This window comes from Oncorhynchus clarkii, chromosome 23 (assembly GCF_045791955.1).
Source record: "Oncorhynchus clarkii lewisi isolate Uvic-CL-2024 chromosome 23, UVic_Ocla_1.0, whole genome shotgun sequence".
Lineage (NCBI taxonomy): Eukaryota > Metazoa > Chordata > Actinopteri > Salmoniformes > Salmonidae > Oncorhynchus > Oncorhynchus clarkii.
The window spans coordinates 29,668,816-29,680,639 of record NC_092169.1 but is presented as its reverse complement, the minus strand read 5'-3'; the positions used below and the strand labels follow the sequence as shown (position 1 = coordinate 29,680,639).

At 43.1% G+C, this 11,824-nt stretch overlaps 2 protein-coding genes across 4 annotated transcripts; one reads left to right on the top strand and one right to left on the bottom strand.

Moving 5' to 3' along the window:
* LOC139381494 (N-acetyltransferase 9) lies at nt 1–3,122 on the top strand. 3 transcript variants are annotated; one of them, XM_071125087.1, is made up of 7 exons: nt 1–42; nt 402–494; nt 893–1,002; nt 1,215–1,355; nt 1,518–1,577; nt 1,714–1,808; nt 2,107–3,122. In XM_071125087.1, exons 2-7 carry the CDS (start codon nt 418–420, stop codon nt 2,266–2,268), a joined length of 645 nt encoding a protein of 214 aa, XP_070981188.1. In that variant the 5' UTR covers nt 1–42; nt 402–417; the 3' UTR covers nt 2,269–3,122. The 3 variants fall into 3 exon arrangements, with proteins under 3 accessions (XP_070981188.1, XP_070981187.1, XP_070981189.1); XM_071125086.1 differs by having other exon boundaries at nt 39–207; XM_071125088.1 differs by having other exon boundaries at nt 41–207; nt 406–494.
* A 90-nt stretch (nt 3,123–3,212) lies between these two features.
* LOC139381493 (leucine-rich repeat-containing protein 59-like) lies at nt 3,213–9,094 on the bottom strand. The gene is made up of 8 exons (XM_071125085.1): nt 8,888–9,094; nt 8,492–8,602; nt 8,160–8,219; nt 6,887–7,045; nt 5,652–5,756; nt 5,301–5,373; nt 4,174–4,368; nt 3,213–4,077 (listed from the first exon to the last, which is right to left on the bottom strand). The coding sequence occupies exons 2-8, from the start codon at nt 8,588–8,590 to the stop codon at nt 3,737–3,739; spliced, it is 1,032 nt and encodes a 343-aa protein (XP_070981186.1). The 5' UTR covers nt 8,591–8,602; nt 8,888–9,094; the 3' UTR covers nt 3,213–3,736.
* Nucleotides 9,095–11,824: the final 2,730 nt, after the last annotated feature.

Sequence of the window (11,824 nt, the reverse complement as noted above, 5' to 3'; positions counted from 1 at the left end):
ATATAATAGAAGAAGAATAAGGAAGTAGCTATTTTTTCAGAGGTAAGTAGCCAGTTAGTTAGCTAGCTAGCTAGAAAACTGACAACTGTAACGTTAGCTACTAAAACATGACAACATGGCACAGATTTCGTTATGGAAAGTCTCTCATGAAAGATCTCATCAACAGCATATCTAACAAATGCCAATGAGATTACGTCTAGTTAGCTAGTAAGTAGCTAGCTGCCTAGTTTTGCTGACATGAATGAATAGCTAGCTTGTGAAGTTGTCTCTAGCTAGCTGTTCCAACGAAAGAAAATCAAAATAAATGCTTTGTCAGCAAATAACATACAATTATCCATAGCAGACGGATAGTTAGCTAGATAACTAACGTTAGCTTATGTTTGTGTCGCCTGTCGTGTCAGTCAGGTAACACTCATCATGAGAATAAACGAAGATACCTTACTGGAGGGGAAAAGCGTCGTACTGGTGCCTTACAACGCAGATCATGTACCCAGGTAGGAAAAAAACTGTAATTTGTTCAATTCACTGTCATTGATTGTCCCGCTGTAATTGCTTATTCTAGTCGTGAAATCACGTATTCATTGTGTTTGTTTTGTTGCATTCTATAAAAAGATTACGTTCTGTTGTTGCAGAATGTAATAACTAGCAGTAGTTTATTGTATAGGCTTGCACTTATACATTATTTACCTGCATCTGTTTTTCACCATTTACCTTTTATCTACCTGTTTTCCCGTCTGTGTGGTTGCAGCTACTACCCGTGGATCAGCTCTCCTGATCTCCTATCTGTATCTACCTGTCCCTTTCTGCACCCGTGACCTGTGCATGTATCTTATCTACCTCTCCATGTATCTTATCTACCTCTCCATGTATCTTATCTACCTCTCCATGACAGGTACCACCAGTGGATGGGCTGTCCTGAGCTGCAGCAGCTGACTGCATCTGAGCCGCTGACTCTAGAGCAGGAGTATGACATGCAGAGGAGCTGGAGGGAGGATGATGACAGTGAGCCTTCGTCATACACTCTCACACACACACAAGCTGTGGTATTTTAAGGCGCTCTTTAGGATGGTCTCTACACTAACGCCCTTATTGTAGTCACTCTGTCTTGCTCTCTCTCTCATGAATGTTTCATGTAATGTAGGGTCTTGACCCAGTAAAGGGGATTTTAAAATGCATGTTTTAGTTTGTTTTGATTCCCAAACTCTGTTTTTCAGAGTGCACCTTCATCATCCTGGATAAACAACGGTGGGCGGACCCTGCCGTACAGGAAGAGCAGTGCATGGTGGGAGATGTCAACATCTTCCTGACGGACCCCAGTGACTCCTCCCTCGCTGAGCTGGAGATCATGATCGCAGGTCACACACACACACACCTATAATAAATGTGTAATAAACATGCTACAACAAGGGTGCACAATTTCACTTGTTCCTTGTTTGTACTCAGTTTGTCAATTAATATAATTGGTCACATACTCCTGCTTTTGTATCAGTCACACAGCGTTTTCATGTCCTGTGTAGAGCCCAGTTACAGAGGCAAAGGCCTGGGAAAAGAGGTCACACGGATGATGATCTGCTATGGTACGTACAGATATTTCACTATGACATAAATTTAGATTAATATTGAGATGTTAAAACGTTTGGAATTTAGAATCAGGGTTTTGGAACCTTGTGATTGTGCTGCCATAGTAACAGCTGTGCTGTGTTCCGTTGTCAGGGGTGACCAAACTTGGGATCCGGAAGTTTGAGGCAAAGATCGGTCTGGACAACAAAGTCAGCATTGCCATGTTCAAAAGGTTCCACTTCCACGAGGTAAGCAGGGTTTTATATGTGGTGTTAATCACATCCCCTCCTAGGGGAAACCTTTATAAACAACTGCAATATGTTGGTCATCCTTACTTTAGTTATTTAAAGAGGGATTATTATAGCTCTGTATATCAGTTCAGTTTCCCCAACTCAATGGCTACGTTGAAAACACTGAAATTGTTCAAGTGTATTTATTGTATATGCAGTCAGAGTACCTCATTTCTCTAGGTCTTTTCCAAAGTATGATACTCTTGTAGCTGTATATTCACCCTAACCCCTAGCCCTTGACTTCTGCCCCCTGCAGCTGTCAGTGAGCGAGGTGTTCCGGGAGGTCACCCTGGGCATGACGGTGGACCAGGCGGTGCGGACCCGGCTGCTGGGGGACATGGCCTTCATGCAGGAGAGAGAGTACAGGAAGGACCGGGACAGCCGGCAGGAAGTGACGTCGTCACACGCCACCCTGTGAACCACTGCTGCTACAGATTCGCTACCCTCCTTCCCGAAGTGTGCGTTCATTCACTCCCCCCTCATTTAGAAAGCATTGGATGGGTGTAATCATGGGTTAGACTAGAGGGACTTTAACACATTTCCTACATCTGTCCATTCCTTTTAAATCCATAGGGGGAAGGGGCAGTGTACAGTTGCACACTTCGAGGAGAAGAAACAGAATTTGGCTTTGGTAGAAGATGCGCTTAGGCACAGATCTAGGATCAGCACCCAATCTTAACCATTAGGGAGGGAATGTAAGACTGACCCTAGATCAGCGCTTAGGGGCAACTTCCTCCTGTCAGACAAAGGCATTCTGGGTACAGTCGAATACCTGGAATGGAGAGTTTAATTGGGCGAAGGACCCCATGGCCTGTGGCTGCTATAGGCTACCGTTGAACGGAACTTTGTTGTTTATACATGGCCGGGGAAAACTCCAGGCCTCAAATTTAATAACCATAATAATAGTTAATGGCTACTCGGTGGGTCTAAAAACAATTCCCTGAACTCTATTCACGCTTGCTATCTAGACTCCACAGAGCACAGTAGATTTTCTGATGGTGATACGCCCTGTCAGAAACACTGTTCATAGAAGTACAGTTTTCACCCATATAATGGGACAAAGTTATTTGTATTTTGCTTGGATGATAATGTATTGTAGAGCTTGTAGTCAGTAGTCATCTACCTATTCCAATCATGTCAAGTGTCTTACGTCTTTTATTTTTACAGAAACGTATATTTGCCGTCCAAGGTTGTTTGTCAGTGTTTTGTAACTCTACAAATGTACTATGTAGATATTAAAATTGCCAAAGTGGTAAGAGGTTTTTCCCCCAATTATATTTATGGGTTTTCCATTGATTCAATCAACTGAGGCATGCCATGATGCTCCATTCTCATGTATACGTCTCTAAACAAAGACCATTCTCAAGCTTATAGCCATTTATTAATGTTGACAGTCCTTGAGCAGAGATGATGCATTACAAAAGAGTGTAGCCAATTTACCCCAGATCTAAGATGCACAGGCGGGGCCTGTCACTATTGCCCAATCCCAAATCAACCCCCACCTTTTACACCAGTGTAGACTTGAAAGGAATAGGACAGGTATAAGCAGTATATAGTTGCTTCATCTTGCCCTCTATTAGGCAAATTAATTTCCATCATATTGAATGCCAGTACACCTATCCAGATCTACATTGGCTGGGAGTTGACTTGGGAGTGTGCATGTGTCACAGGGCAAGTCTCCAATCACACCCTATTCCTTTTTAATAGTGCACTATTTTGGACTAGAGTCACATACTGTAGGGAACTAGGGTGTAAGTGAATTTTGACGCAGACAGCCACTGGTTAAAAACAGAGCGCATACAAAGAGGGGAAACCAGGAGCGACGACAGGACAATTCCATAGGAATTTAAGCTGATCGTCCATTTTTCATTCTCGTCAGTTCATCCTCAGTTTTCTACCGTTTCCACGGGTTCCGTTGCCGTGGGTACGACTCCGAGCGGCTCCAAGAGTTGTGGCACCAGAGAGGACAGTTTCTGCAGCAGCTCTCTGGCTCTGATATCCACTTCCTCCACCAGCTTTCTGACTCTTACATCTACTTCCTGTTCCCGGACCCAGGAGAGGCCGTCATCCACAGCAACATTGATTGGCACACAGACTGCCTCCTCCTTTAGCCCCGTTAGTTGACACACCCCCACGACGCCAGCCAATCCCAGCAGGAGGAGCTTGAACAGCAGGCCAATAAGAGAGCGTCTTCGGGCTTTAGGGGCGGATTCAGCTGCTTTCTTATCTGGAGAGAGAGATGGGAGTAAGTGACGTGTGCTGTAGTCAACATGTGAGCTGCACGACTACATTAAGGACAACCTGGAACACTCCCATTGCATACCTGCTGCTATCTGTCCATTCCTCTTTTTCTTCTCCTCTTTTCTCTTATTCTTCTGTTCCTGGATGGCCAAGGCAGCCATGTGAGCGTTGTACTCCTTCCTCTTCCTCTCCTTCTCCTCTGCCTTGTCTCGTTTACGCGACTCCTTCTCTTTCGCCTCCCTCTCTCTCTGCTTCGTCTCTTTCTTCTTCTCCAGTTCTAAAGCGATGGAGGGATGGACGAAAGAAAACAGATTAAGTTACAAATGTCCCAATCAGTTTATATCCCGAACCCAAACTGTAACAAGATTGAAACTCTTAAGCTTTGATGTTCACTTTCTATCATGTTCAATGTACTGAGTGTACAAAACATTAGAAACACCTTCCTAATATTGAGTTGCACCCCCTTTTGCCCGCAGAACAGCCTCAATTCATCGAGGCATGGACTCTTGAGGTGTCAAGCGTTCCACAGGGATGCTGGCCCATGTTGACTCCAATGCTTGTGTCAAGTTGACTGGATGTCTTTTGAGAGGTGAACCATTCTTGATATACACGAGAAACTATTGAGAGTATGAAAAACCCAGCAGTGTTGCAGTTCTTGACACACTCAAACTGGTGCGACTGGCACCTACTACCATACCCCGTTCAAAGGCACTTAAATATTTTGTCTTGCCCATTCACCCTCTGAATGGCACACACACAATATGTCTCAATTCTCTCAAGGCTTAAAAATCCTTCTTTAACCTGTCTCTTCTCCTTCATCTACACTGAAGTGGATTTAACAGGTGATATCAATAAGAGATCGCTTTCACCTGGTCAGTCCATGTCATGGAAAGAGCAGGTGTTCCTGCCCCGCAGCTTCCGTTAACGTTTTTTGTCTCATTCAATGATTACCCAGTGAGGAATAATAATGTTTTTGAACACTATAAGCATGGAAAGCTATATAGTCAGTAATATCAGCTGCTCTGCGCTAACAATGTTAAAACACTATGAAATAACACGAGTGAACCCATAGCCACTAGGGCAGGAAATGGCAGCCTATTCCCTACATAGGGCTCTGGTCAAAAGTAGTGCACAACATAAGGAATTGGATGTCATTCAGGACACAGACCTAGGTTGACTGACCACTGGCACCTGCATTGTAATACCCACCTTTGTCCTTTAGGAAGCGCCGCTCCCTCTCTTTGTCCACCTCGTCCTGAAGGATCCTCATGTGCTGGAGAACCTACAATCATATTGTAGTCTAAATGATATTGCACCATGCTGGAACCAAATAACCCTAGTCTGTCCCAACATTTCCTTCCTCCCCCATTCTCCCTTAATTTCTCATATTTCTTCATCTCTACTTCCCTTCCTACCTCTTATTCTCTCCCTCAGTCCATCTTTTCCTCCCTACCTCCCTCTGCTTCTTTTAACAATGAATAAGCTTTATTATCAACTTCCATTGTCCTCCAAGAGTTGTGGAATCTCCTCTACTTCCCTCTGCCTCCCTCACAGTCTTACCCTGGCAGCACATTGTTTACACTGTTTCTCATCCAGACAGTCTCCTGCAGCTTTCGCCAGGTTGATTTCCAGAGGGTTGTCCTTTAGATCCAGCCACTTCAGGTTCTACACACACACACACACACACACAACAACAAAAAATAAGCCTGTTGAGATTGTGTGAATTGTTTTCTGTCTTCAACCTCTGTCCATATGCCACTGTGGTCATGTTGGAGTTTACAGAGTTCAAAGATAGCTGGCTTATCCTTATTGTAGAGTTGACTGTAAAGTCTTGTTCATGAAAGTATGACTCATTGTTTTTAAACCTGTTTGTAATGAACTAACAATAGACATTTCTGATTGTTGTAAAACGTTATAATTGGTTGATTACAGTTAGCCTTTCCTACTGTTGATGGTCGGATTCAAAGTTTATTCCCAGGGCTTTACTAATGTTTCTGCCAAAAAGTTAAGTATCAGTAAATGTGACTATATATTATAGAAGCAGATTACTATACTAATGATGATGTTGTTAATGAATAATAGTGTCGAAAATGCCAGGAGAATAAAGGGACTTTAGGGGTAGCCTAGTGGTTAGAGCGTTGGACTAGGAACCAAAAGGTTGCAAGTTTAAACCCCCGAGCTGACAAGGTACAAATCTGTCGTTCTGCCCCTGAACAGGCAGTTAACCCACTGTTCCTAGGCCGTCATTGAAAATAAGAATTTGTTCTTAACTGACTTGCCTGGTTAAATAAAGGTAAAATAAAAAAATACAAATTTGAAGCTTGTTGGAGCATGGGAACACTATGCCCCTCTGGCTTGAGACGTTACCACAATCAAATAAGCAGGTCATCTCTTCTGATGTTTGAGAAATGTCTATTTTTCCTCTTATTTACATCACCAACTAATTTTGCCAAGTCAGCAGCATTTCCACATACTGGTGATTGCTTTGAATACATTCTCTCTAGTTCTTAGTCCAACTTATTTCCAGCAGAATTGCATCAATGAACATGGGCCTTATATTGTGCTGTAGTTTGCCTGCTATAACTATTACTCTAGAAGAGCTTGGTGATGATGGGAACTAACTACTACACCCAGGCAGATATGTTTCATTATCTGTGTCTTTCTGTAACATGGGTTACAATGGTGAAACATGCTTCCCCATTAAAAAATGTTATGTTCAGTGATTAGATACGGTTTAGTATTGTGAGGTCCCTGGCAATTCCCAGCCCTAGTGTGTGTGTGTGTTTGTTACCCACCTTGAGCTGGGAGAAGCTGACAGGCAGAATGGTCAGCTTGTTGTTGTACAGGTCCAGGTGTTGCAGGTTGCCAAGGCGACCCAGATCATCAGGTAGAACGGTCATGAGGTTCTTACTAAGGTCCACCTTGACCAAGTGACTCAGGCTGCAGAACTCCAGCTGGAGACACACACATACTGTTATGTACAGTGTAATAATCATCTCTCCACTCCTATTGCAATGATCCACTGACAGGAGACAGTGGAATGTCTGCACAATTTCAACACTCAAGGTACTGTACACTACTTCTGCTACCCCCTACGCGTCTTCTCTCCTGCTCTACCCACATCTCTCCTCCTTTACTTCATTATAGTACAACTCCTTGACCATCCAGCTGGGTTGGCTACTATACATTAGTCAGTGACATTAGCCAGTTGTCTTCAGGCGGGAGCAACAGGGTGAGCAGGCTTTAGTTCCAGCCCAGCACTAACACAACTGACCGAACTGAAGGCTGTGGTGACAAGCATTTGGATTTGGAGCTGTGTTCATTCTTGCCTAATAAATCAGACTGCAGTTTCCATCCAATTGGCGACAGATTTTCATGCAAATATTCTAAAATCTGCATAAAGTAAATATGCACGTTTTCCCACCAGTGGTGTGTTACCACCAAACTGACTTGTTGCGGATAAAAAGCAGTGTGTGATGACGTAGTGCACATAAAAGGTACTTTAAATCGCTTACATTTTCATGAACCAAATAAAAAGTTCAATGTGTTTCCAACTCTACCGATAATTTTGTCACAAACTGTTGCGTTAAATAGCAAATGTGCCCACTCTGGTCTTGGAAAGTGTGCATAGCCCACAGCTCGCAGATACAGTGCTGGTAGGCTAGCCTACAAAATGAGATTATAATGGATAAGAAATTATTTTTACTTGTCAAACGGCTGCCAAAGATAGATCGATCATGTCACCAGAATAAGACCCTCAATATTTATTAGAAAGGAGCAACAAACTCATCACCGTGCACTTTCACCATCCTGTGAAGTTGATCATCACATATTTTATCTGAAGCCTAATAAACTGCATGCTTTGTACTGGGAGGACCACACAAATGTCATCGCGTGACTTCAAGTTTGCTTCTATATGATGGTTATTATATCAATATTTGGGCATTAAGGGGTTTCCACCGCCCTTTCTCGCATACATTGTTTTTTCTATGTAAATGTGTCTGGCTATGCTGTACACAATGGAAAGAATCACCACCTTTGGGACTAGGTTAACTCAAGGTTACTCACAGGCAGGGAGGTGATATTGTTGCAGGACAGGTCCAGGACTGTGACTTTAGGGAAGGCAGCCTGAAAACACACAAGTGTATGACAACATGACTATTCCATATTAATTGCGCCTTGTGGGAGGAGCTAAAGGAGGACAGGCTCATTGTAATGGATGGAATGGAATAAATGGACCGGTATCAAACACATGGAAACCACACGTTTGACTCCATTCCATTTGTCATATTCCAGCCATTATAATGAGCCTGTCCTCTTGTAGCTCATTCCACCAGCTTCCACTGTTGCCTACAATATATGGCTTTATAAAGGTAATGTGTGTGTCGTTGTGGGCCTACTAGTTCTTTAACAGGAACTTCAGTGAGGTTACAGAGACTCAGATCCATCTCGTTGCCATCGATTTTGTCCTTCAGATTCAACACCTTGTTCTTACTCATCCTGAGTTTTGGCTGGGGGAGAATACACACGATTTTGTAAACAGAAACTTTCATAGCTAATAGACTAGCTAACTGACATGGTGATTATGGTTTGCTAGCTGCTGTAGCCCACCTAGCCAACAAGCTATTTAACGTAAACTACGTTGTTGCAATGTTATTATTTTACTGTCGTTGTAATCACTTCTTAGCTAAACTGAGTAACGTTAGTTAGCTGCAAATTGACTTTCTTTTGTTGGTCGCTACAGTGACACCACAGCAAAGTAACCTTTTCTTGGTAACGTTAATCAAAGTACTCACATGTTTCACTGCGATATCACAACCGTTTTCAAGCGTCTCAGACCTTCTATTCCTACTAATAAATACTACACGAATCTCTACTTTAAAGACAGTTGGAAAAATATTCGTACAGTGCGATTAAATCGCTGACAAATATCATTTGTGTGGCGTTAGTTGTTACAATGAAAATTCCACGTCATTGATTGAACTCGCAGTCCAGTTGGCGGTGGGGCAATGACGTGACATTTCAGAGCATTATCGCCACCTACAGCTTTGGAGGAGTAACTGGCAAGTTTCTCACACGAACACACACACAGGAAGTTTTTTATTTATTTTTATGTTTAGCATAGTCTACAATACAATTATTTAGTTGAAAAATGACATGAAAAGCACACAGTTTATTATAACCAGGAACAAAGTTGGGTAACATAAGTACTTTTTCTATAGTGCTTGAAAGGGAAATACCTTGTCCGTTGTACAACTGAATGCCTTTAACTGAAATTTGTCTTCCGCATTTAACCCAATCCCTCTGAATCAGAGAGGTGCAGCGGGCTGCCTTAATCGACATCCACATCTTTGGCCTCCAGGGAACAGTGGGTTAACTGCCTTGCTCGGGGCAGAACGGCAGATTTTTACCTTGTCAGCTAGGGGATTCAATCCAGCAACCTTTTGGTTACTGGCCTGGTGCTCTAACCACTAGGCAGGTACACTGATATTTTCTTAATTTGTATTTATTTAGCCAGGATAGTCCACTCAGTAACAATTGTTTTCCAGGGAGTCTTGGGTTCCAAAGAATCAATTAAAACACACCATACACAGAAGCATATACAGCACAGGAGGTTCGGGCACCTTAATTGGGGAGGACGGGCTTGTGGTAATGGCTGGAGTGGCAATTAGTGGAATGATATCAAAAACATACCATTTGCCATTCCATGGATGGGTGGAGACTCCCACCTGAACAGATCTGACGTATTCAGACAGTTTGTGCTGTGTCGCCTTGAAAACAGTCACTAGGCTGTTGTAATGGATCCTGTCCGTCAGTGGTTGGATTACATATTTTTGCAGAAGAACCTCTGTTTATATGTTTTCCTTCCATGAATGCCCAGTCTTGATACAAACAGCCCTGTTGATGATACGCTGTAGCTGGTTAAAACCTGTCTTATTGCATTGACGTAGGCAGGGACGCCATACTGTGGTAGTCACAAGAGATTGGTGGCACCTTAATTGTGGAGAACGGGCTCGTGGTAATGACTGGAGCAAAGTAGGTGGTAACAAATACAACAAACACATGGTTTCCTGGTGTTTGATGCCATTCCATTTGCTCCGTTCTGGTCATTATTGTCAGCTGTTCTCCCCTCAGCAGCCTCCTGTGAGCACAGTAGTCCAGGTGAGTTGTTATCATGCTGTGGTAGATTGTCAGGATGTCCTTGGAGATTAACAATACACACACTGATAATACATGTAGTTATTGACATCCAAAATTAGCTGTAGGGTCACCTATCTCTAACCCCAGGTAAGAAAAGTTTGGAAGGTGATCCAGAACAAAAACATCTCCTGTCAGCTATACAGTACAGTTCGGTTATCCACATCTATGTGATGCATTATGGGATTATTATGGGCTCCTGAGTGGCTCAGTGGTCTAAGGCACTGCATCTCAGTGCAAGAGGCATTACTGCAGTTCTTGGTTCAAATCCAGGCTGCATCACATCTGGCTGTGATTGGGAGTCCAATTGCCCCAGCTTTGTACGGGGTAGGCCGTCATTGTCAATAAGAATTTGTTCTTAACTGACTTGCATTGTTAAAATAAGTTAGGAGGAATAATGAACAGTCATGAATGCACTTAACATGATCTATAGAAGTAGTAGACATAGAGTACGTGTGTTACTAAGTTAATTGAAAAGTGGGAAAAAAACTGTGCTTGTATGAAATGAGGCTCTCCTTGTCCACAGAGGCGGTCTTACCGTTACACAACCTATTGAATCGCCTGGTGCCTCACCTCATCAGGGGGTCTCATGAACTTGGCATCATTTTGTTAATTTTTGTTGTCTTGCCTTTCTCCTCTGCTGAAGGTCCTCCTCCACTCGTGAGTAACCTCTGATGTACGCCATTAGCGGTTGTGACAAATGGAGTGGTTTCTGTTTTCTTCCTCCGAATTTAGCTCTAGCTTTTGAACGATTGATGCTATTAGTTATTATGACCCCATTCCTGAAAGCAAAGACTCTCAGGAACACGTACATGTCTTCTATTTCCCTCACATGGCCATAAGACACATTAGAAGGGATTGTGACAAAACTGCAATTGAAAACAATGCAGATATGTTTTTCTACACACACAATTATTACCTAAATGTTTTGCCAAACTTTTCAATACCTTTCTGATGCATTTCACTCACTTTTTTGATGCAAATACAAAAACAATCCTGTAAAAAGTAATTGTGCATATTTTCTTATTGGCCTTATGAACATATACACTGAGACCAAGGCGCAGTGTGATAAGCATTACATTCTTCTTTTAATGAAGAAACGAACACTGAACAAAACTAACAAAACAACAAAACGAACGTGAAGCTATGAGACACGAGTGCTGACAGGCAACTACACATAGACAATACAAAAACTAAACCAACCACCCTTGTCACACCCTGACCTAACCAAAATAATAAAGAAAACAAAGATAACTAAGGTCAGGGCGTGACAGTACCCCCACCCAAAGGTGTGGACTCCCGGACTGGGGACCAGCGCTGGAGACCGTCGTTGGAGACCCCGGACTGTGACCCGTTGTTGGAGGCTCTGGCCTGTGGCCCGTCGTTGAAGGTTCCAGTCTGTGAACTGTCGCTGGAAGCTCTGGACTGGGTACTGTCGCCGGAAGCTCTGGACTGGGTACTGTCGCCGGAAGCTCTGGACTGGGTACTGTCGCCGGACGCTCTGGACTGGGTAATGTCGCCGGACGCTCTGGACT

Coding starts and splice junctions, on each gene's coding strand:
- LOC139381494 (XM_071125086.1), top strand. CDS start 179: ATGCCAATGAGATTACGTCTAGTTAGCTA. Junction 208..401: donor AGATTACGTCTAGTTAGCTA/GTAAGTAGCTAG, acceptor CTGTCGTGTCAG/TCAGGTAACACTCATCATGA. Junction 1,356..1,517: donor GCTGGAGATCATGATCGCAG/GTCACACACACA, acceptor TGTCCTGTGTAG/AGCCCAGTTACAGAGGCAAA.
- LOC139381493 (XM_071125085.1), bottom strand. CDS start 8,590: ATGAGTAAGAACAAGGTGTTGAATCTGAAGGACAAAATCGATGGCAAC. Junction 7,046..8,159: donor ACAATATCACCTCCCTGCCT/GTGAGTAACCTT, acceptor GTGTGTCTCCAG/CTGGAGTTCTGCAGCCTGAG. Junction 5,374..5,651: donor GTAAACAATGTGCTGCCAGG/GTAAGACTGTGA, acceptor ATATGATTGTAG/GTTCTCCAGCACATGAGGAT.